We start from the raw sequence: 23,950 nt of genomic DNA, 5'->3' as shown, positions 1-23,950 counted from the left end.
TCAGGCACTGGAGAACAATCCCTGCTGGGCACCACCCCCGGCAGCTAGAGCCAAGGAGGGCTAGGTGGAGAGGGGGTGTGTGCCACCAGCTGATAGGGCTCTGGTCTGTGTCTCCCCAACTTGTGGCTGACTCTTGGCTATTTTCCGTGTCAGCAGTGGTGTGAAATGTCCCAGGTGCATTATGACAGATTGATTTCATGTACCTTTTTCCACATGCCGCTGGGCCAAGCGTCCCTTTTTTGCCGTGGATTTATTTGGGGCAGGGGTGTGTTGCCTATCAGATAACTTCTCTGAATCCCTGTCTTTTTGTGTGTGGGCATCTTGGTTTCCGTCCCATTTGATGGGGCTGTGTGTGCAGTGTGTATATTAACTGTCTCCAAGTCGGGGCTGCTCTTTTCTCAGCCTGACGTCCTTTTCACGCTGGTGCCATTCTGTGTCCTCATGCTGCAGATATTAATGCACAGAGATTTGAATCTGTCAATCTGCCGTGCTCAGTGATCGCTCCGAGGCCTGAGCAAGTTCTGCTTGCCCGCGTCCGCTGCATGCTCTGCCGTTTTCTTATCATCTCTGTGCTTAACTCTTTCATCCACTGGAGTAGAGTTCAAGGTTCCTGCACAAGAGCGGTGTTTCCTTCTTGTCCCCACTCTGTTTAATTATTAGTCTTTATCTCCTTGTTTCCAGCTGTTCCCAGTATGACCCTTGGCATTGTTACCAGCCAGGCTGTGCCACTGGAGCAGATGCCAGCGTCACAGGCATCGGCTCAACCCACAGTGCCACAACGCCTGTTACAGGTGTTGCTTTCAGCGTGTGGCCTGACCAGATGCCCCTCCTGTCGCTCTGCTCTCAGAGCTGCAATCGACTCTTCTCCACGTTCTCCTTCAGTGAAGGCTCATCCCTCCCTCGTGCGCTGTGTTGCAGTCCCCATCAGGGCTTGCACGCCCTCTCCCTGCCAGCTCGCTCTGCTCCTCCACCTAATAGGCCAGCATCACTGCTCGCACCTGGCCTCGCTCCATCTAAGGACGTCCTCCCATTGCTGCCATGGTGCTGGTGCCTGTATGCTGAGCTTCCCTGGGAAATGGGTCTGTGTCCCAGGTACTGCTTACAGCCTGGCACTTGGCCATTGCAGGTGCTTAGATGAGGGTTTGGAGACTCACCCCTGGACTTTGATGGGCATTGTGTGAAACCTTAGGGTTCAGGGTCCTCAACAGATTGGGGGTTGTCACTCTAAACAGGGTGTTCCTAACACAAGTGGGCCACCTGCCAGCCCTGGCTTAAGGATCCCTGGGGAGTACTAACAAAAGCTCTCTTGGGCCCGGCACGGTGGCCTAGCAGCTAAAGTCCTTGCCTTGAAAGCACCAGGATCCCATACGGGCGCTGGTTCTAATCCCGGCAGCTCTACTTCCCATCCAGCTCCCTGCTTGTGGCCTGGAAAAGCAGTCGATTACAGCCAAAGCCTTGGGACCCTGCACCTGTGTGGGAGACCTGGAGGAGGTTCTTGGCTCCTGGTTTTGGATCAGCGCAGCACCGGCCTTTGTGGTCACTTGAGGAGTGAATCATCAGATGGAAGATCATCCTCACTGTCTCTCATCCTCTCTGTATATGTGACTTTGTAATAAAAATACATAAATCTTAAAAAAAAAAAAAAGCTCTCTCAAGCCCAGGTGGCTTGGGACCTCATCCAGACCATACCTTGAAGTAGGCAACTCGACAGTGAGGATGAATTGGCATTCCTCCCTGGCACATGCAGGGCCTTGGAGCCATTTGCCCTGTGTTCTGGAGGAGAAAAGGCCCAGAAGGATTGAGCCCCCTGCTGCCCCTTGGGGTATGTGGGACACAGCCCAGATCTGGGACACAGGGGGTCAGTGGCCACACACAGGGGTGTAGCCTCAGCCTGGGAAGGGGCTGGTGTGAAGTTGGGGAGTGTGCATGGTACAGCTAGCTCCACTCCCCACTGCCCAGGGGACGAATCAGGATGAGAGAGGCCAGATTGTTGCCTGTGGCTACACATTGGCCAAGTGCGGCATGCTGTCAGCTCCCAGGCCAGAGGCTGCTTAAAACACAGCACTTAGAGGTCCATCAACCGTGTTTACAAATTTCCCGTGTCGTGCAGCACTGGCAGGAGGAAGTGAGCTGGTACTCCGTTGGGTTTTGGGGTTAGATGCGCAAGTGCCAAGTTCAGGTGACCCAGAAAAACCTTTCTAGGTCAAATTACAATTTCAAAAGCTTCTCTTCTTGCCTGCTCCTTTTTTAACCACCTCGCGATGGAGCGCTGTCATTGACATATTTCCCTCCCCAGCAATGAAGCGTTTTTGTGGCATGATTGAGGGCTTGTTGTATAGCATGAGGCAGAGCAGCGGGTGGAGTCGGGGGTGGGGAGAGAAAATATCTCCCACACCATCCGCCCGCCGTCTCAGCCACACTCCCCCCTACCCCACCACACCGCAGTCCCGCCCGGCAGGCCCTCCCGCGGCTGTTAGTTAATTGTCTTTGACAAGAATCGGTTTTGGGCCATGTTCCCAACCGCTCCAGATGAGAAATGATTGTCGGCCATGCCAGGCAGCGTGAGGCTCTGGGCCACGGACCACAGCCAGCCCTCAGCAGCGTGCTTCAAGGAGGGAACGGGCGGGTCCACGGAGATGGGTGAGCCTGGTCCTCGGAGGGCAGCAGGGGAGCTGTGTCCACTCCGTCACTGCGTGCCACTGGACAGGCTGCTTACACTTGCTTGTTTTCAGTTTCTTCATCTGTGAAATGGGAATCTTGATAGGAAGGCAAGAAGTGGCCTTCCAGGGGTGCATCGAGGATTGCGTGAGGTAATACCGGGAGACGAGTCCAAGAGCATTGGGCTTGGCGGTTAGCACTATACAAGTGTCGCTCAGGTCACTGAAAGGGTTGACTGCTATGGAACCATTGTATGTCACTGTACTGGAGTGTTCGCAGCTATGGTAGGTGCTACCAGGGGTCACTCTGTTCTGCCTCAGGTGTGCAGCGCTCCTCCTGCCAGGCTGTGGGTGCCCCTCAGCCCAGTCTGTCTGGGTGCTGCTTTGGGGGAGGGTGCTTTGATAACCTCCTCCTCCCTCCCTGGCAGCCTGGATTCATGAGAGTCCTTGTCTCGCAGCCTCAGCCTGGGCACCCGTGCAGGTTCAGCCTTTACATCCTGCGTGCCCACGGGGCAGGCAGGAGTCCCCTGGTGGTGGCTGCTGCCCTCTGCCCATCCTGCCTTCCTGGTCAGATCCTATGGGAGGTTTCGCCTCTGGTCTGTTGCTGGGGAAGCAGCTCAAAAACGACAGGTCCCCAGCCAGATGTGCACAGATCCTGATTTTGTGTGCTTGTAGCTCCAGGAGCTCTCTGAGGAGAGATCTCAGAGCTTCCTGCCTCCTGGTGGAAGAAACAGCTTGAATGGAGGCCGACCTTGGTCTCCAGTCCAGATACTATGATAAAGACGACAGTCAGCGCAAGCTGCAGCTTAACCTGCTTACCTCCACACCCAGTTCCTACACTGCGCTGACTTCTCAAGTGCTTTGAATGTCATGGTGGAAGTTCTGGACTGCTCCCCAGGTGGGAAGATGGATCTTGTTGGAGAGTGGCCTGAGCCAAACCACCCTGGTCCCCACTGGCCCCTGACTGTCGGTTGATGCCCAGTAAATAATTGTGGATAAATGAGCTGAGTGACAAGGGGAGGGAAGGCGGTGCTGGGGTAAGGTGGCTCTGGTCATGGGGGGCAGGGGCAAGCAGGGACAAGCCTTGGGACTTGGAGGAAACCTGCTTCTCCACATGAGGGTCTGTGGGTCCCTGATACCCTCTGCATCCCCAGAAAGGTCCCCTGGCACCAGCACAGGCTGGTGGGCACAGACTAAAGGGTCACTGCGTGAGCAGGGGGACCAGCTCAGGCCATACACATCAGATCTTCCCGCAGTGGCTTCCAGTGGGAGGACACAAGGTCCAGAGCCCAGTCTGACAGGGACAGAGACCCGTCCCTGGGATGGGCCCCTGTGTCTGTGTCCTGACCCACTTCCCTGCCCAGCTCCCTGCAGCCACAGGCAGGTCTGAAGCCCACCCCCCTCCCTTTGGAATCATTTCCCCCCTGGAAGCAGTCAAATGAAAATGTTTGTTGAAAACAACATGTGCATAATTAAAGCTTAATGAGCGCTTGTCAGTTTGGAATGTGCAATTAGATTGATAATCAGGATTGGGAGCGCACTCCAAGCCACTTTCCATGGAGCCTAGTGCTTGGATAACTTTGGGGGTGACCCCATGGTCATGTAGACCATGTATGAGCCACCAGGGGCAGCAGAGAAGTCACGAGGGCCCGCCAGGCTGTCACACTGTGCCTGCGGGGAGGCCTGTCCAGCCCATCCTTTTATCCTTTTGGCTGCTCACGCAGCTGGTGTCCCACAGTCCTGGAGGTGGGTCTGCTGCGGTTGGAGCTAGAATTCCTGTGTGCGATCCAGGAGACCAGAGTTGGGGCTGAGGGAGGCAGGGATGAGTGTGGCAAGCCCAGCTTCCCTGGTTGCCAGGAGGATTCAGCCGTGTGAGGAGCCCCAGCCACGCTCATGCCCAGCCTGCAAACTGATGGGAGGGCAGAGCTCTGGATAGGGACTCGGGCCCATGATTTGTTCTCTCGACTGGAATGTATAGTAGGGCCTCGGTGAGCATTTACTGGATGAGTGAGTGCCACTTGATCAAACTTTTGTAAGTCTCTCTCCCTCCCTGGGCCTCAGTTTCCCCATATCCACTATGGAAAATTGAATTTGGCTGTGTCTGGGAAGACAGGGGCTGGAACAGCATCTAGACTCGTATCGCCCAATAGAAACATATGCCAACCATATTCATATCCTGCCTATTAGCATTTCAACGTAGAATTCATATGGAGATACTGATGAAGCATCTCACATCCTTTGTTTTTAAATACTCGAGGTTTGAGGACTCAAACCCATCTCTGTGGAGATGCTCTGTATGTTCAGGGCTTAGGAGCTGGGTGTGGCTGGTGGTCCCCATGCTGCAGAGCCAGTGCCCAGAAAAGCAAAGCACACCCCAGGGGTGGGGGGAGGGCTCTGCTTTCTCAGCTGTAAAATGGGTACAGGGACTCCTAACGGCCAGGAGAGTCAGGTGCACAGCAGTAGTCATCCTGTAGGAGCCAAGGATGAGACCTCAGCCCCAGCCCAAGCTTTACACAGCTTGAACCCAATGTGGGTGGGAAGCCAGTGTAGGCTTTAGTAAGGCCAGTGGCCTGGACTTCAGACTGGCTCAGGTGTGTTCTGTGGCCTTGGGCAGATCTGCCAACCTCTCTGGGCCTCAGTCATAGCCCTGGGCAGAATAAGAGCAAGAACTAACCTCTGCCAGGGTTAAGGGCACCCGTCAGATGGAAAGTCATGCTTTTTTGAGGAAAAATTGACATTTCATAGTTTAGGGAGTAAAATAAAAATGTGTATCAGACCTGAGCTGAACTTTCTCAGAGAGACCTGAGATTTGTAAATTTTATTTTCAATGACAGAGGCATGTCCCCAGGGCCTTTCCTGTACTGGAGCTGGGCAGTTTGCCTGATGCGATGTCCAGCTTGTTCACCCACAGAAGAGACGATACAGCGACTGGAAACAGTTGGTGTGAGGATTTGGTCGTTAAATGAGAAGCAGCCGGTGGCTTTGGAGTGCTTTGTCTACTGTGCAATGTTCCCGGCACTTTCTGTGTAAATCCAGACGACACTCATACCAGTTTTCCAGATGAGGAAAATGAAATACAAAATGTGGCTCCGAAAAAATGGGAGGCTGGTGTTGTGGCAAAGCAGGTAAAGCCACCGCCTGTGACTCAGGCATCCCATGTGGGCACCGGCTTGTGTGCTGGCTGCTGCACTGTCCATCCGGTTCCCAGCTAACGGCTCGGCAGAAGCAGCGGAACACGGCCCAAGGGCTTGGACCCCTGCCTTTGCCTCCCACATGGGAGATCTGAATGAAGCTGCTGATTCCTGGTTTCGGCTTGGCCCAGCCCTGGCCGTTGCAGCCATTTGAGGAGTGAACCAGCAGATATAAGAGTTCTCTCTACTCTCTTCCTCCCTCCAGACCCCACCCCCTGCCCCAGTTCTGACTTTCAAATGAAATCTTTACAAGAGAAATCACACACCGAAAGCGACAAGCTCAGATTTTGATTGAGTCGGTCTGGCATTGGCACCTGTGCAGAGAACCTCTGTACCCCCTTGCCTCTGCAGGGCCGGGGGAGCTGGCTTGGAATTGGACTTCCGTAGAGGGCTGGGCTAGGTACCGCTCCCCTAACATCTGCACAGGTTCTGGTGCACCAGCCCTTCCCCCAGCCTCTGCTTGGGCCTGATGTGTATCTCCCACGAGACTGCCACATAAAACCGCACTCTCAGCAGGGCCTGGGTGGCAGCTGCCACGCTCGTGGCTTGTGTCTTGTGAGCCGCATTTTATCTGTGCAGCACCAGTGTTCTCAGGCCTGGGTTGGGAGCATTGCCAAAGCAGTGGATGCCACTTTGTTTGCTCTTCAGATCTCTGCGAGGCAGCGGCGGAGGCAGCGCCTCACTCATGTCTGTGACTGGCTGGGCTGCGAGCTGTGCCTGTGGGGTCTTTGATGTGTATCTCTGCGTGGAGGGGAACAGCAGCACCCTGTACAGAACAGCTGTTGCTTGGGTACCTGCAGTCAAGGCCAAGCTCAGGAAGGTCTGATGGCTTTGGGCAAGGTCCCAAGCACCCAGAGCCTCATCTTTCTCATCCCTTCCATGGGTCTGGTCCTGGTAGCCTGGAGGTTTCCAGAGGTACCCAAGGAGATGACAAGGGACAAGGTAAGCAGCAGGCACTCACTGGCCGGTGCGTGTGGAAGCCCTGGATGTCACTGCCCGGCCACTTCACCTGTGTCCTGTGCCATGCCGTTTCCAGGTCACCATTTGCAAGGTGCTTTTCTTGAAAAATCTCCCTTCTGTGCTTCTGCGTAGCTGTGATAACCTCCTCCTGGCCCTCGCCATGCGTATCCAATGAGAGGCTGTCATCAAACATCTGAAACAAGAAGCTTTGCAACGCCAGTCCTTCAGATTGGAAGCAGGAGCTGATCTTTGCAGGGGCTGGGGGAGTGTGGAGGCCTGGAGACAAGTGTCTTTGGGAAGCAGGGGAAGGTCCCAGGACTGGCTGTCCCTAGGGTCCGCAGATGGTTACAGAGCGCTTGGCTGTGATGTGTTCACCTGAGTGTTTGCAGAGCAGCCCCTGGGCAATCATGCTGGTGTTGTATTTGCTCGCAGCTTGGGACGACGGCTGCAAAATCCAACCTGTGTTTTCCTTTCTCAGATTTGGAGAGTAAGATTTGATGCTCCCAGCAAGGCTGTCAGCTTCTCTGAGGGGTTCAGGACTCCTGGAGGGGGGATGCTGTGCCTCGGTCATTACCATAAGCCTGGCTTCCGTCCTACTATCTGGTGCACAGTTGCTGTCAGCTCCATGAGCTATGGCTGTTACTGCTCCACCTCTGATTCTGAGTCTCTTGATTATTGGTTCCGTTTGTGAGTTTCCAGAGGGCAGCAATGGTTCCATTGTCCCTGGACACCTGTTCTTTGGCACTTTGGGTTGTCAGTGCCTGGTATGGAAGAGGCACTGCCTGCTCTTACCTTGTTGGCACATTTGTGAATCCCATCTGAGATCCAGATAGCACAAGAGTAGGTGGGAGAAGCTGTGAGAGTGGGCAGGGATGGAGAGGGTGACTTGGAGTAGGAGGGAGAGCTTCAGGTTAAAGGAAAGAAAGTCAGCATGGGAGTGATGCCAATCATGTGAAAAAGGTGGAGAGAATGTTCAGAGGTGAAATGAGACTGGTAAGGGGATACAAGCCGAGAGTGTAATAATAGGAGACAGCCTTCATGGAGCATTCATCACTGAGCACTGTGTTACAGGTAGTAGTTAGTGTCTGACATCTGATAACAGACATCAAGACCTGCTGGGATGGGAGTCGCCATCATGACTGTAGGATAGGTGGGGATGCTAAAGCAAGAAGTTAGACCAACGCTGGTTCAGCTTCAGGAATCAAAGAGCTGAGTTGTCAATACAGCCTTCCAAGGTGGGTCCAAGAATATGGAGATGTACAAGCAAAACCACAATGAAAGAAAGAGCTTTCAGCAATGTGGAGTCCCTGCAGGGATTTGATCTGAGGAGGAAATGTTTGCCTGGAGGTCCCTGGGGATGGTTCAAGGTTGCAGATGAGGTGGGGAGGCTGAGCCGAAAGCTGGTATAGGTGACAGGGTCATGCGAGATAGGAGAGAAGGCATCTCTTGTCACGCAGGAGGACTGAGATGGGCCTAGGAGGAAGGTGATGCCTTCCCTTCTGATGGGTGTGCTGGGGACAGAGCAGGTGCACTGACCTGTCCTGAGTTTAGTGTGGATGTGTTGAATTGGAGATGCTAGTGGAATAAATGGGAGGGCCCCCAGGGGAAACTACCACAGTGTCTGGAGGTAACTTACTGAAGAGGAGAATCTGAGAGTGAGTCACACATGATGCTGTCCAGGGTAGGTGTTAAATAGAGTGAGGAAGAGGTGCCAGATCCACTTACCCCACACCTGTCCCTCCTACTCTCCCATCCCACCTCTGCCCTCCACCCAGGCATCCGTCCATTCGGACATCTATGCGTATGTCCCGAACACCAATCCCAAGCAACTAGGATTATGTCTCCCCTATCCCTCCCATCTTCCTCTGTCACTTCACCCTCATGCAGCCATCCTGTGTCATCCATCCATCCATCTCCACATCTCAACCTCCTCTCTCCTCATCTCCCCTTCCCCCAGGCCATTTTATTGATAATTTACAATTGCATATAGAGAACATGTTGAAATCACAGTATTGTGAATATATTGGTTTAAATAAGATGTCATAAACTCAATTTCATCTGTTTATATAATTAGTTTTTAAGCTGTAGAATCAGAAAGTTTGAATAGATGGTTCATATTTACAACTTGAACTGTGTTTTCTTGGGCAGTAACATTCAACATTCACCCATCCATCATCTGCTCATGCGTCCATCCCATCCATCATTCATCCGTTATCCAGCTCATCCCATCCATTACTTCTCCTCCCTCCCTCCCTTCTCCCCTTCCCTTCATCCATCCACCCAATTACATCTGTCCATCCACAAATATTTCATTTGTAGCCATCATGAAGCAGTGACTGTAGGTTGTAGAATGAGGGCCCAGGTTTGGAGTAACCAAGAATCTACCCAAGGTGGCTCAGATGGAGCTAGTGTCTCATTTTCTAAGGCTGGGACTCTTTACCTTGGCTCTAGTATTTGCTCTGTTTCCTTAAAAACTGAAAAAAGACTTTGCGGGAACATGCTCTTGGGTTGGGTGGGAGGGTGCTTGAAGTGTCTCTGGGGCCCTCACAATGCAGGAGAGACAAACCCTTCTTTCCAGACCTGCATGAGCCGTGTCCCTCGTGGCTGTCAGGAAAGGGTTAGCCCCGCACACTCAATAGTCGCAAAAATGTGGTTCTTTCCGATTCCAAAAACTCATTTCCATGACAAAACTGCTGGGAAGAGAAGATGAAGGCCTGGCTTCTGAGGAACAATCTTCCAGCTGTAATGAGGACTGAAGATGGCAATGGGAAAAGGAATTATAATTAGAATATGAAATGGGGGAAATTAATCTAGTCCCGTCAGTGTAGGAGGATGCTCTCCTGGCATTTCATGGAAATTTTTAGGCTGTTGTTTCCCTCCCGTTTTTCCCCTCATGTTTTAAAGCAATACAGAGGTGGTGTGGTATGAAAAAGGTCTTTGGACCAAGCAACTTATAAATTTTGAAATCTGCCCAAAATTGCTGTATTTCTTTGCCTTGCATGTGTAAGTGTGTACTGTGGCTTTTAGGCTCCTGTCCATGGGAGCTGCGTCCCCCACAGCTGCAGATGCAAGGGGGTGCTAGGTTGAGCTTACCCTGCTTTCCCGGGTATGCCTGCTATGGCATCAGGCACCCACTCACCTACAGGATCTCTGAGATGTGCGCACACTGGCTTGCCCTGTTAGGGTGGCGTGTATAACCCCTGGATGTGGGGTGCGTGTGGTTAAATGCCATCTTGGATGCTGCGCCGTGTGTGACATGGTTCTGTGGCGCCTGTGTGTCCCCGCACCTGTGCAGTCATGCACCTTTGTGTCCAGCACGCGCTGTGCAGTGGGTGCCCGTGCACGTGTGTGCACACGAGGAGGAGCAGGCCTTGTTGTGTCTGAGGCCAGAGGCAGCTCTGTGGTTTTCTCTCTTGGCTTGCATGGCTGGACTGAATGCCTGTTCTGGACCGATTTCTTGGGTTTTAAACAGGAAAGAAACCGTTTCTTTATTGGTTTTGGGGGAGACTCACTCGAGGTATCTTATATCAAGCATTTTGCTCAGTCTAGAAATATATTCACTCATTGACGAAGTGTGTGTTGATGGCCTGCTGTATGCCTTGGCGACTCACACACACACACACACACACACACACACACACACACACACACACACACACACAGTGGCCCTGACCCAGGAACACGTGCTGAAGGAAGCATGGTTCTGACAAAGGCCTTGTGCACAGCTTTTCCCTGCTCCTCTGATACATATGCCTACATCTCACATCGCAGTGCCTGGGTTCGATTCCCGGCTCCACTCCCAACTTCAAGAGTGTGCACACCCTAGCAAGCAGCAGGCGATGGCTCAGGTTGGGTTCCTGCTACCCACGTGGGAAACTCGGACTGAGTTCTGGCTGCCAGTTTCAACTCAGCCCAGTCCTAGTCCCAGTCCATCTCAGATGTTTGGGGAGTGAAGCAGGAAAACGGGCCTGGTAAGAGACAATGTGAATATTGTAACAGCTGTTTGTTTCATCATTCATTCATTCAACAAACATGTATTGCCCTGTACTCTGTGTCAGGTACTGCTTTTAGGAGTTGGGAGGCATCTGTGACTGCCCTGACCTTGGCCCCTGCCTCCCAGAGCCTTTGGTGCCCTAACCTCTTCCGGTGGCTTCTCCTTGGTGCTGCGTCAAGAACGGTTTAATCAGAGCTGCTTCTTTCTTTCTCTCTCTCTTTCTTTGTTCTAGTTTGATGGTGACAGTGCCTGCGTGGGGATGAGTGACGGAAACCCAGAGCTCCTGTCAACCAGCCAGGTGGGTGCCCCGGCCTCCCCGAGTGGGAGATTAAGTGTGGGGCTGGTTGAAGCCAGGCTGCTGCTGGAGTGACAAGGGGAGGGGTGCCAAATGGGTGGGGCACAGCCCGTGGCTGACTCTTTTCAGAATGGGCAGGACTCTGAATTGAGTGCCCTTGAAAAGGAACCCTCCAAGTGGGACTGCACAGTTCCCTGGGAAACCCCTCGCTGGCCGCCGTTGGTCTGGAGTGGACATCCAGGATGCTCACAGAGCTGGGAAAGAGTGTTCTGTGTGTTTCCCATGTGCAGATGGAAATTTCCAGCAGCAGGTGAACAGAGATGTCCCATGCTCCGTGATGCTACTCACCTCCTGCACGCCATGTCCCCTATCAGGGCCACACTCCACACCTAGCCAAGCATGGTTCTCCCACTCACCTGGAGTTGTGCAAGGCTAACCGATACGGCACCAAGAGGGGAGGGCTGGGCATCCCGGGAGGTTAAATCCCGGCTTGTGTGTGTACTAGGGTCACAGATGCCAGTAGGGATGTGGTTTTCTGTTGACTCTGCTCTCTGCAGAGTTCATTTCTCTCGGCTGGTAGCTGCCACACCGTAGTCCGTGATGCCCCTAGGGCCCAGAGGAGGCGGGTCGTCAGTTGGAATGTGATATCAGTGAGCACCTTCACAGGCCAGGTCTGTGCCTCCAGCTGGGGAAGCAGGAAGCTGTTAGCTCACAGGCATTTGTGTGCCTTGCTCTGTGACAGGTCCTGCGGGACCGCAGATAAGCACCATGGGGCCTGTGGGCTCTGGAGAGTGTGGCCAGAGAGCAAGACCTTGCAGTCCTGGGAGGGTCCAGAAGCACCACTGCCCTCCCACCCCCCATCTCTGGCTGGGCAAGGGTGCCTCTGGTAGGGTGAGGTGTGGCCCTGATAGGGGGCTGCCAGCACACCCCTCTAACCTGTCCCCGTGTGGATACTGTGCCTGTGTGAGGTAGTGGAGGTCTTAGCCAGCAAGGCTGCTAGTCGTGGATTTATTTATTATTTATTGGAAAGACAGAGTTACAAAGAGAGAGGGAAAGACAGATTTTTCCAACTGCAGATTCTCTCCCTAAATGTCTGCAATGGCTGAAACTGAACCAGGCTGAAGCCTGGAGCCAGGAGCTTCTTCTGGGTCTCCCATGAGGATACAGGGGCCCAAGGATCTGGGCCTTCTGCTGCTGCTTTCCTGAGCCATTGGCCGAGAGCTGGGTTGGAAGTGGAACAGCTGGGTTTCTAACATGTACCTCTATGGGATAACAGTGTCTCAAACAGCAATTTAACCCACCAAGCCACAACACTGTCTCCCCTCACCCCTGCCCCGCCCCTGGGTGGTCATTTGCTAGCATACTCTGAGGTGGTTAATGGCCTGTAGTTAGCCTGGAAATGTGCTTATCTCAAACACAGAGCTTACACCCGAGCATCTCACCTGGGCCCTTCTGCAACCTGCAGGCACATCACGCTAACACAGGGAGCCTGAGGCATCCTGCAGAGCAGACCAGTAGCTCAGGCCCTGTGGGCTCAGTGGTGCTTTGTCCTGGACTTGGGCAGGGAGCAGGGCACAGGTGGCGTTCAGATGGGGGATGGAGGACTCAGGACAGCAGTCTTTGGGGTGTGGCAAAGGCTGCTGAGTGCCAGCCCAAGGTGGCTTGGCCAGGGAGCAGGGTACAGGTGGCATTCAGAAAAGCTCACAGACTCACTTGCCCTGCCTGTGGGGCCCGTCCCCACCAGAGCCTGCCACCAAGTTGCTTCTAGCTCGGTCTGCTGATGGAATCAGTCCCGGATTGGGGTAGCAAATGGGGACACCATACCTCGCGGCAGGAGACCTGCAAAAGCATTGTGGTCTTTTTGCAAACTACCATGGGTGGAAAACAGGGTCATTGGCGGAGTTCCCCCTGATTCTGATGAAAAAGCACTTAAGTCCTTCCGGTTCCTACAGTTCTCTCTGTTTGGTAGGACTCTGCTGGCCTCTAGTCCCTAAGAGAGTAAGGTGAAGGATTCTCTAGTTTCTCCAAGCCTTTCCCCTGGAGCACCTGCTTGAGCGGTCTCTCTCTCTCTCTCTCTCTCTCTCACACACACACACACACACACACACACACACACACACACGACTGCTTCTCACAGTGTCTGCTCATCAGCTGCAGCAAGTGGACTGTCCCAGTTCCTTGTTTGTGTCACCAGAAGTAAATGCTTGAATCACGGGAGGGAGCCTCCTCTGGCCCCTCTTGCTGTGTTGCAGCCCTGCTGTTGTGTGCTGCTTCCTCTGATGGGAATCCCCTGGCCTGCTTCCTGACAAATGCCTGTTTGTCCCTTCGATGGTATTGTCCAGGTCCCCTCGGTGCAGCCTTCCTGGTGGTTGTGGGCAGTGTGGCCCCTGTATGGCTTTTAATGCTGCCTGTGAAAGTGGTCAGGGTTTTTCCCAAGAATTATGGAAGGTGTGTGTGTGTAACAGAGATGGAGATGAAATAGCGTGATGGAGTTTGCTTTTTAAAAGTTAGTGGCAAGAATGGATGGATGCTGGGAGACCGGCTGTAGGGAGCGGGGCAGTCATTGCCAGGTGCAGGTCCAGGGGTCCTAGGCTGTGGTGGGAGCAGAGCACATGGGAGGGAGAAGGATCTGAAATGTGTTTTGAAAATAAAGCTGTAGGTTTTGACCCTGAGACTGGAAAGCAAGAAATGGAGTGATGGGTGGCACCTGGTTCTCGGTGAGTGCCCTTTTCCCAGGGTGGGCAGTATACATCTTTTTTTTAAAGTATGTATTTACTTTCAATTGAAACATAGCAATTGAACTCATTTGTGAGGGACAGTTTGACATTGCAATGCTTGTATACAATGAGTAATGAATACGTAAGAAGAACATTAGTACCCATCACCTCAAATATTTATCGCTAATGTGATTTGTGTTGGAAGTATCAAAAAAACTTCTCTACCAACTATTTTTGAAATATTTGAGAGTATTTCAGAAGGCTCATGGGAAATGGAATTTCAGTATTTTGATATCAAATAAACTTATCTTTTAATTTCATTTTCTGCAAACCTCTGAAAGTACCCTGAAGAACTAACTGTATCATGGCTATTAACCGTTGTCATCCTGCCGTGCCAGAGGACATTTATAACTTATTGCTGCACCCGACACAGTGCCATGGTCTGCTCTGAAAAGACCTGGACAGGTGCAGATTTCATGATCACACTTGGGTGATCCGAGGCAGTCAGACTTGCACATGCTGCCTTTGAGATGCCCATACAAGTCCAGAGCTCACGGGAGCGGTGTGTTTGGAAGTCTTCAGCTGGTCGTATTGAATCCCTGGGAGTGAATGAGATTTCTAGAGCGAAAGAGACCAGTGAGACGCCAGGGAGTCCAGCGCTGAGCTCCAGCATCGAAGAGGAGAGGAAGACCATGAAGCAGACCAAGAAGAACATGGAATTGTAGCAATCAAGGGAAGACTGTTCCAAGGAGGAAACGTAATGTTGACTCCACGACTTGCTCCTTTTCAAAGGATCAAATTTGAAGTAATCAATGACTTAAATGCATTCAAGGAAGCCATATAAGACACCAGCAAAACAGACTTCAAATTATACTTTATAACTTTGGGGTGAGGAAGGCGTTTTGATGTCTCAAAGCCTTAGACGGAAAGACCAAGAAGTTTGGCCATAGACCATACTGACTAAAACATTTTAAGTAATATCAAAAGGAAATATGAAAAATTGGGTGAGAAAATTATCAGCCAGGAGTAATGGAGAGCCCTATCTCCCCAACAAAGCGGCAATCTCCAGAAGTCGATTCAAATAGCTGATAGAGAAAAATGAGAGAAAAAAACAAGAGTGCCCAGGAATTGCAGATCCCTGATACATGCAGAAGTTCCACAGCAGGTCCAGAGAGAAACATGGTGCAGTACCGTCTCGGGGGGGGGCGAGCGCTGAGCCTAGCAGTTAAGGTGCTGGTTAGGACGCTCACATCTGAACACCTAGGTTCTACTTAGGACACAGCTTCCTGCCAGCAGAGACTAGCACACAGCAGGTGCTGGCTGAAAACCTGCCCACCCCCTGAGAATGAGGGTCCTGGGTTGTGTTCCAGGTTCCCAGCTTGGGCCTCCACCCAGCTCCAGTTGCTGCAGGCATTTGGATGAGAGAGTGAAGCAATGGATGGGAGAGTCATTCTCTCTCTTTCCCTCCTAAGAAATAAATACTAAATAATGTTTATCATCTGTCACCTTTGGGATTAGCAAAGATGCGGAGGTTTGATCACATTGTTGGAATTCTTGCGGGAACCTGGCCCTTTTCTGGACTATTGTAGGACATGGGGAGTCCATTGACTTAACAGCTAAAAAGGGACAAACGGCAACATCTAGCAAGACTTCAAATGCATTGCTTTTTAATTCAGTTTCCTTGTAGAAATATATCCTACTAATATATTTGCACACATGGAAAGTGACAAATTCAAGATTATCCACTTTTGGTATTTATTTGTAATGGCAAAAGTTTGGAAGTGAACCAATGCCCACCAATACAGGGTTAATTAAATAAATCATGTGACTCTATCAGATGCAATAGCCTGGGACTCTTAAAAAAAAATACAAGTAAACAGATGGTATTGAAGTTTTTAAAAGTACAGTATTGATGGGAAAAGGGCAAGATATAAAACAGTAAGAGCTGCTTGTTACCATTTGTGCTATGAAGCAGTTTTGTCAGGGAGGGGGCATCATGTGGATCTAGAGGAAGATAGGACCGGTAAACAACAAGCATAAATAGCTTGCATGGGGAAGGCTGCAGCCCAGTGAGATGGGAGCCCCACAGGCCATGTCCTCTAAGCAGGCCGAGTCTTTAGTGTGGAGCTATGGCTGGGAGACGGGCAGGAGAGGGTGAGGTAGACTCAGAGTCCAAGTTTCCCGAGTATGGCCCTGTGCCCTGCCAATCCCATCGCCATCTTTCTCAAGTGTTCCCATGTCCATGGATGGAAGGATGCATCCTGAAGCACAGTCACCATGTTGTAAAGGCTTCATGATGTGCCTGGCATGCATCAGGCACAGAGAACTTAGAGTTGACCCTGGCTCCTGGTTCCGAGTGCTGCCACCGTGTTGTGCAGTAGCTGTCCGTCCCAGCTCCCAAGGATGCCTGCTCTGTCTTCTCACTTAGACCAAACGCAGAGCTCAGGTGGGGATAGATGGCATCAGTAGAAGTCAAAGACCTGGTTGGCTGGTGAAGTAGACTTCCCACCTGCCCTTCCTGGATGTTAGGGTCCTTTCGGCCTTGAAGTCGTAGCCTCCTTCCAGCAGGGGACAGTGTACGATGCACAGGTCGGAAGAAAGCTGGGAGCCGACTTCAAGATTCTACCTTATTTCCTTTGGCACCTGCGCCTCCTGAGAATAGTGGGAGTAAAATCTCTGCTGTTTTTCTCCAGTCCAAAATAGCAGCAACTATAATGCAAAGTAGCACATACAGAGCATTAGCGGGGGTGTCTTTCGTGGCTGGCTTCATGCATCCTCTCCCATTAAGACCCATCAAGTGGACACTGTTGGCAGTCGCACTTTCCAGATGAGCAAACTGCAGCTCTGGGAGCCAGAGGTGGTTGAGGCTTTTTGAGACAGACACAACTGCTACCCTAGGAACAATATTAAGACGCAGGAGCCCCTCATACTGCTGAGTGAAATCCAAGACTCTGGGATGAGCGACCCCGGCCTCTGTGTCTGTGTACATTGTAAAAGGCAAAGATGACAGCGCTTTTATTGCTTTAATTAAAACCCAGGCACAGTGCTCGCGATTCATATGAAAATGACATTGTGTTCTGCCCGCCTGCCGCTGTGCGGGGCAGGTAACAGCAGCGATTACCGCACCGATTACAAACAATCAAAGAGAAAAGGCCTTTTGTGAGCATTTCCTATTAAAGCCGCAAACATCACACTTTAAAAATAATTATGCTTGTGTTATCGGAGCATGATTCATGGATTCTGAATAAATATGAGGGGTGCTCGAGGAAGCGGTTTCAAGACCCATAGGTTTTGTCGAAATCTGATGAAATTTAATATCATTTCGCAGCTGGAGGATGCAGTAAAAGAATGGGGGAGGGGACAAAGCCCATCCTGTATACACGAAGAGGACTGAGCGTGTGTCAGCCTGAACGGACCAGCCCTCCTCCATCAGTGCTCCACACCCACTTTGTTAAGAAAGAGCCCCTGAGAAGGAGTGTCCACTTACATCCCACCTAGCCCCATGCTACATCCCAGTGGCTAAAATATTCTTAAGCTCTGGCCTCCTTCTTGTGAGATATGGGACTGTCACAAAGCCTAGGCCCAAGGTTTGGGGAGAAGCTTGGTCCGCATTCCCGCATATTAAAAGTGTTTTTCATACAATACGGTGAATGTTTACAGCCTATAGTTGTGTTTCCTTCCAACTATTATGAGAGAAATTGAATCCCAGGAAACATTCACTCTCTCTAAATGGGCTGTACACAATGGAGATGGTGCGGGAAGTGTATGGGCTGGAGGTTGGGGGGAGAGGCACGGTTATGGGGTGGAAGCATAGAATTGCAAGGATTTTTCTCAAAAAAGGTTATTCCTCTTCCCACCGCACCCGCCCAGAGTCCCCTGGAACTTCGCATCCCTTGCAGGGCCCGAGACTTTGCTGAGCAAGATTCGAGAAAACCCAATTTCACTCATGTGATCATAACTGCATGCAAACTCAAGCTTGAGGCCAAGAAGTAGAAGCAAGGCAGGCCAGATTTGGGGGAACCTTCTAGGATGGCGCTTAGCCCCTCTTGAACCTCTCTCATTGTGTGACCTTGGGCAGGTCATCTGCCCTCGTGGATCCTGGCTTTGTTGTTTAGGGACTGAAAAGATGCCTCTAGGAACCCTGCGGCTGTGACTTGTGGCCAAGGATTGGCCGTCTCCACCGCTTGCCTAAGGATCCGGAGACGAAAGGCCAGAGACTGGCCACCTGGCCAAGTGGCATTAATGTTGAAGGTGCTGCAAGGCAAGCCCAGTGGCTCCAAGCCAGTGTTGGCATCCAGGGGGCGGCATGGAGGAGGTGCTGTTGAGTGGGCTCACAGAGTGAGGAAATGAGAAGACGGCTACACCTGCACTCTAGTTCAGGTCTTGACCCTGCAAGGATGGGAGAGTGTAGACCGGGCAGCAAACTTCCTGTCCTCTAATCTGTCTTTAGATGCTTCTATCCAAAGTGCTTGGGACCAGAATGGTTTCGGTTTTTCAGATGTGGGAATCTGTTCACAGTTGGGCATCTGGAAGGCCTCTAAATCCGGGGCTTCCTTAGAGTCCAGTTCCCATGTTGGCATTAGAGATGTTTGCAGTTCATTAGGGGTCAAGATGACAAGCCATACCTGTGTTGACAATGACAGGGACTGGGCCCGGTTGTCTTGTTGGCATCTGCAACTGAGGCAGGGGCAGCAGAGCAGTGATGCTGCTAGGAGCACGTTGGCTCCTGGTTTCTGTGAATGTTTTTTGCCACTGTGAGAAGAACTGAGATGCAGCTTATGTTTCAGCAGACAGAAATCCTGCCGGGTGAGCAGGTCCAGAAACCCGCACATGGGTCGGGCTAGCACCTCACGGGTCCTCGGAGGCTGAGCCAGTGCCAAACAGATCTCCAGGGCTGCCAAGCTTGGGGTCCAGAGGGCAGCTCATGAGAGATGGGAGATCCAGGCTACAAGGTTGTGCCAGGGCAGGAAGGGCCATGCAAATGACTGATTGGACACGTGGGGAGGAAGACGGGCAAGGCAGGCTTTCCTCCTGTGTTGGGTGGGCTCTGTCTCTTGAAGATTTCACACATATGTGAAGTCTTCTGTGATCACCCAGGGTTTGCGAGTCGCCACCCTGACTTCTGGTCATGGGAGAAAGTGTGTGTGTGGCATTTGCTTGTGTTTGATGCACACACATTGAGTGTTTGGTTGTCTTGGCTCTCTTAGCTGCTGGCCCACATAATCCCTTATGGAGAGAGCACCAGGGAAGCACTTTAACATTTCTGAGTTGCTTTCCCTGTCAAGCGCAGAAGATAAAAACGGCAGGAAACCCCAGGCTGGAGAGGGTCCTCTGTAACTATAGAACTGGGTTCAGCCTCTCCAGAAAGCCAGGACTGGGTGCAGGTCTCTGTGACCCAACAGTCCCTCTCCATGCAGGCTTGTGCAAGTTCACCAAAAGACACGCACACGAGCGGACATAACCTTGCTTTTCAGAAAAGCTCTAACCTGAAAATGTGCCAGTGTCCATCAGCAGTAGGTTGGGTAAGCAATAGCAGAATATTATTTTATCATGGCACACCAAATAACAGACACCACACAGTAGCCTTGCAGACTCACTCACATTGTGCTGAGTGAGCCAGACAATAAGCATATCTTCTGCAAAGCCTGTAAACAGCCAAAACGGATCAACAGCGATTGAATCATGACCTGTGGTCACACTGGTAGCAGGTGGGCAGTGACTCAGCATCACTTTGGAGAAGTGGCAAGGCTTTCTGCCTTCTTCCAAGAGCAGTTTACACAAGTCTACGTTGTGCAGATTCATCGGGACATTTCCCAGGATTCCTGCCCTCTGTGGTGGCTGTCTTATAGTTTCACTAACAACATAGGAAATGATCAGGGTGTTGCGTTAGTACAAGCGTCTCCATTCTTAGAGCTAAGGCAGGATGAAGAGGGAGGCGTGGTTAGGTTTGGTCACTTGTATCTTGTGCCATTGGGGATACCAATGGATTGTGTTGCCACCCGCCACATACTGAATGAGGAGGTGGGAATTGGAGATAGGAATCTGGGCAGTAGCTTGCCCCAGGTACCACGGGCTTCCCTGGATCTGCTTGGCTCCAAAGGCCACGGCCTTGAGTCCCTTTTCTCTGCAGACAGAGTTTTAGCAAGCACCTGGAACACAGACATCCCTAAAGCAGATGCATGTGTGTTTTGTGATGCTGGAAACCCTTGTTAATGGGATATTTAAAGATGTGTAAGGCACCTGCACGCAGGCACACGATGGACAAATCCAAGTACACTGGCACATTGTGACCATGCGTGCGCATTCTTATCAGAACTCCTCCACGCATGAAGAATGCTGTGTGACTCTGGACAAGTTACATAATCTCTCTGTCCCTCATTTGTTCAATGGGATGGAAAAAATAGCTCCTGGCACTTGGGGCTGTTGTAAACAGTACTTAAGCATATGCCCACAGTCACACACAAAGGAGATTCTGATTTGCATTTAATGAGTGCCTCTTTCTATCCGGGACTGTGGGTCTTAGGGACCCGGCATGTGGTGGAAGCTGACAGCTGGCAAAGGAGGGAGGAGGGAGAGGCTGGCACACCTGCTGCTGATGAGGTATGTTCACAAGCACATTTGTTCATGCATGATACGGGTTGGCAGACGCATTCACTCATGTGTGTAGACACGGACATGGCTACATATGCAGACGCACAAACATACTGACACTCAAGGAGGTGGATTATATTGCAAATTTGGGCCCCTGGACTAGAAATTGACCACACGGAGCTCTCTGTGTGTGATCCCAGGTGATTCTAGTTTCTTACCTGAACTTGGGTAAGTTTCTCCTCCCAGAGTTCAAGGACTTCCTAATAGGATGCAACAGAATGGGGAATTTGGACCCAGTCTGTCAGAGGCAAAGCCCATACCTTTAACAGGTAAGGTCCAATGGCCAGCAGCCTCTCTGAGAGCAGATGCCCTAAGGCAGAACCCAAGGTGGAACCAGAAGTTTGACAGCTCCCTGGTGACCTGGGTGCCCAGCACAGATGAAGGAGCGCTGCCTGCCTTGCTCAGGGGGCTCGTACCCATGGTGCATATGCCCACCCGCGGGACAATCCAAGAATGGGAGAGGAGGCGGTGGGAGCTGCCGGGGAAGACAGAATCAACAGGGAAGCTGAGGCTGGCACAGAGGATGCCCAGCCACTCGTGTCTGTGAAGAGGCAGCCTCACAGAGCAGCAGAATCGTGGACTCGTGCGTTGCACTTCCTGCTTCTAAAACATCACACATGGCTCATCTGGTGGTTCCTGCATTACAGGACCTCTCAGGTGACTCGGTCAAGGTCAAATTCGCACTCCAAGTGGCAGCCATGGCTGTGGTCTTATCCAGTGGCTCACCCAAGGGAGGACTTGCCTTCGGGCCCCATCTGGTGGTGGCGGTTGGCATCCAGTTGCCCTGGGCCAGGCTCTCAAGCTGCTGTCCTGGCTCTCTGCCTTCCTGCATCACCTGGGGCAGCTTTCCCATCTTGAGGCTTGTTTCTTTCTCTGTGACACAGATAAAATGATGGCCCTGGCTTCCTAGGTTGTTGTGAAAACGAAGAAGTTCATACGTCAAAGAAGCAAGAACGTGTGTGCAGGAGGTCAGAGCGATGTAAATGCTGGCTGTCGTTACAGTTTTAGTCGAGTTGTCAATCACCAAGACCGCTGTTAGAGCAGGCTCACATGGGCCCTGCACAAACCTGGCTCAGGGTCAGTGTCCCAGGTCTCCTCGAGGCTGGGAGCTGCAGCCCCCTGCTGGGATGTTTGGAGCACATTAGCAGAAACATGAGGTCCAGACCATGGGAAGAGCAGGTTTTGCTCCATCCCTCACAGAGCAGCTTAGGGGCTGGGTCCTGTCCTTGGAGCCACCATCTGGCAAGGAAGGCAGGTATTGAGTGTCACCAGGGAGGGCAGTGGCCTAAACAAAGGGACCTGCCCGCCTGCAGGCATGACAGCGCCTGGAAGCTGCTGTGGGCTCGCTGGGATGAGGTTCCGGGATCTGACCCAGGAGGCCTTGGGTACCAGACAGTGGCTAGGGGTCTGCCAGAAGGCAACGAGCCTGAAGAGGCTGGGCAGGGCAGTGTCTCTGGAGCTGCATGGCCTGGCCTGGGAACATTCTTGCTAAGCCTGGGGACACAATCTCAGAGAACCATTCTCTGAGAACTTCAATACCTTCACTCATAGGCAGCTGGCTTGGCACATTTTTAGTCCATTTTAAAAGGTAGAAATGGAAAAGGAAAAAAACCTGACAGATAGGCATAATTTTTTTTTTCCCAGAAGCTATTTTAGCACAGAAACAACTGAAGAGCCTACTCATCATTTTAAAGTATTTTTAAAAGCAGCTCTGCCTATGTCTGCCACGTACCTGAAAACCAGTGGCCCAGGGCATGAAGGATGAGAAGTGTCCAGGAAATCCACCATGATGGAGGGCATTTCTGTGCAGGGGGTACGCCCCAGCAGGATTCTGAGTTGGGAATGTCCTGGAAGCCTTAGAGGAAATGGGAAGACCAGAGTGACAGGTGTCCAAGAAGCATCTCACTTGGCACAGTTAAATGAACAGGGGAGTCTGCTGTAGTTGAGGTGGGCAGGGGCAGGGCAATGGGAGGGTGGTGTCAAGGCTGTGGCATACAGTAGATGTGAGAGGGTCAATTCCAAGTACAGCAGGGACAGCTGGGGGAGATGGATTGCTAATGGATGGCTGGGGAGTCAGTGGAGACATCTTAGGAACGACTTGGCTAGATGTCAGAGATGGGAAGATTTCTGCTAAATGGGTTCAAGGCCAAAGATGCCTAACCAAGGAGCCCAGGTGAATGGAGAAGGCTCACAGGTGCCCAACCCAAGTTTGGTCAAGAAAAGAGTCTTTTTCCTTGGCCATGGTGAGCAAAGAGGTGTGTGTTTGGTGTTCATTCACTGGCTCACACCATGGATATTCTCAAGTCCCTGGCAAGAACTGGGTGGGGTACTGCTCTAGGCCCTGGGGCCTCAGCATGGAACATGATGGACTTGGTCTCCCCTGGAACCTACATGCTGGTACATGTGGGAGACAAGTAGCAATATGGGGAAAGCAATCACATAAGTGTGCAAGTGTCACAATGGAAAGAAGAAAGGTGCAGTGATTAAGAATGGAGGGGGACTCGTTGCTTATAGGCAGTCTAGCAAAGCCTCTCGGCAGGGGTTGGCACTGGTGCTAAGCCATAGAAGACAAGAAGGGGCCGGCCACACAGAGATACGGGCTTACACAACGGGGTCAGATTGGAAGGCACTCAGTATGTTAGACACCAACAGGGGCCAGGTCCTGTGGAGCCTTGCAGGTTGTGGAGAATTTCCTTCTGAATCCAGAGCACAAAATGGGACATCAACAAGTGATCAGATCTGTGGATAAAAACGCTGTCCCCATAACTATGGGAGGGAGGGACAGTGGGAACTGGGAGGCCACAGAGGAGGTAACTGTTGTAGGGAGATGGCAACCCTGTAAGGCAGAGTGGTCACTCTGCAGATGGCTCATGGTGGTGCTGGCCATACACATGAGCAGATCAGAGCAACAGGACTGGTTGGAGAGGAATAAACTGAGCATTGCCCCAGATTTCCTGCTTAGCTGCCAGGTAGAGGAACATCCAGTGGACCCCAAGCCTGGAGGGCCCAGGAGGGCCCTGGACTCAGCTGGAGTGTATTGACTTTCCTAGCTCAGGATTGGGGTAAGCAAGCCATTCACTGTAGGCCACATCGGGCCCTGCACCTGCCTTTATGTATGTGTGTGTGTGTATATATATGCAAACGTTATTGAAACATAGATGTGTTCATTGGCTTCAATCTCCTCTGTGGCTGCTCCAGCAGAGTTGAGTGGTTGTGACAGGTAGAATGACCCACAAGCCCCACACATTTCTCATGTTGACTTCTGTAGAAGAATTGACTGAGCCTGGCTCTGAAAGTGTCAGAGAGGCAGGTGGGTATATAGTTATAAAACATGTTGTTTAAAAGACCATCTGTGGGTGTCAGTGTTATGGCACTGTGGGTTAAGCTGTAGTCTGTAACACCGGCTTCCCACTTAGATGCAGATTTGAGTCCCATATGCTCTGCTTCCAATTCAGCTCCCTGCTAATGTGCCTGGGAAAGCATCA

General features: G+C 51.7%; 1 protein-coding gene across 3 annotated transcripts in view; it reads left to right on the top strand.

Annotated features, from left to right (window-relative positions):
• Nucleotides 1–23,950, top strand: part of TOX2 (TOX high mobility group box family member 2) — a 105,592-nt gene that overhangs the window by 36,335 nt on the left and 45,307 nt on the right. For all 3 annotated transcript variants that reach the window (XM_040981447.1, XM_040981446.1, XM_040981445.1), the window contains exon 2: nucleotides 11,035–11,100. In XM_040981447.1, coding sequence (XP_040837381.1) covers nucleotides 11,035–11,100 — 66 coding nt within the window. The remainder of the gene's footprint in view (nucleotides 1–11,034; nucleotides 11,101–23,950) is intronic.

The sequence above is a fragment of the Ochotona curzoniae genome, unplaced genomic scaffold (assembly GCF_017591425.1).
Source record: "Ochotona curzoniae isolate NIBS_2020 unplaced genomic scaffold, NIBS_Ocur_1.0 contig_3520, whole genome shotgun sequence".
NCBI classification, from domain to species: domain Eukaryota; kingdom Metazoa; phylum Chordata; class Mammalia; order Lagomorpha; family Ochotonidae; genus Ochotona; species Ochotona curzoniae.
This window is presented reverse-complemented; position numbering and strand designations above follow the sequence as displayed.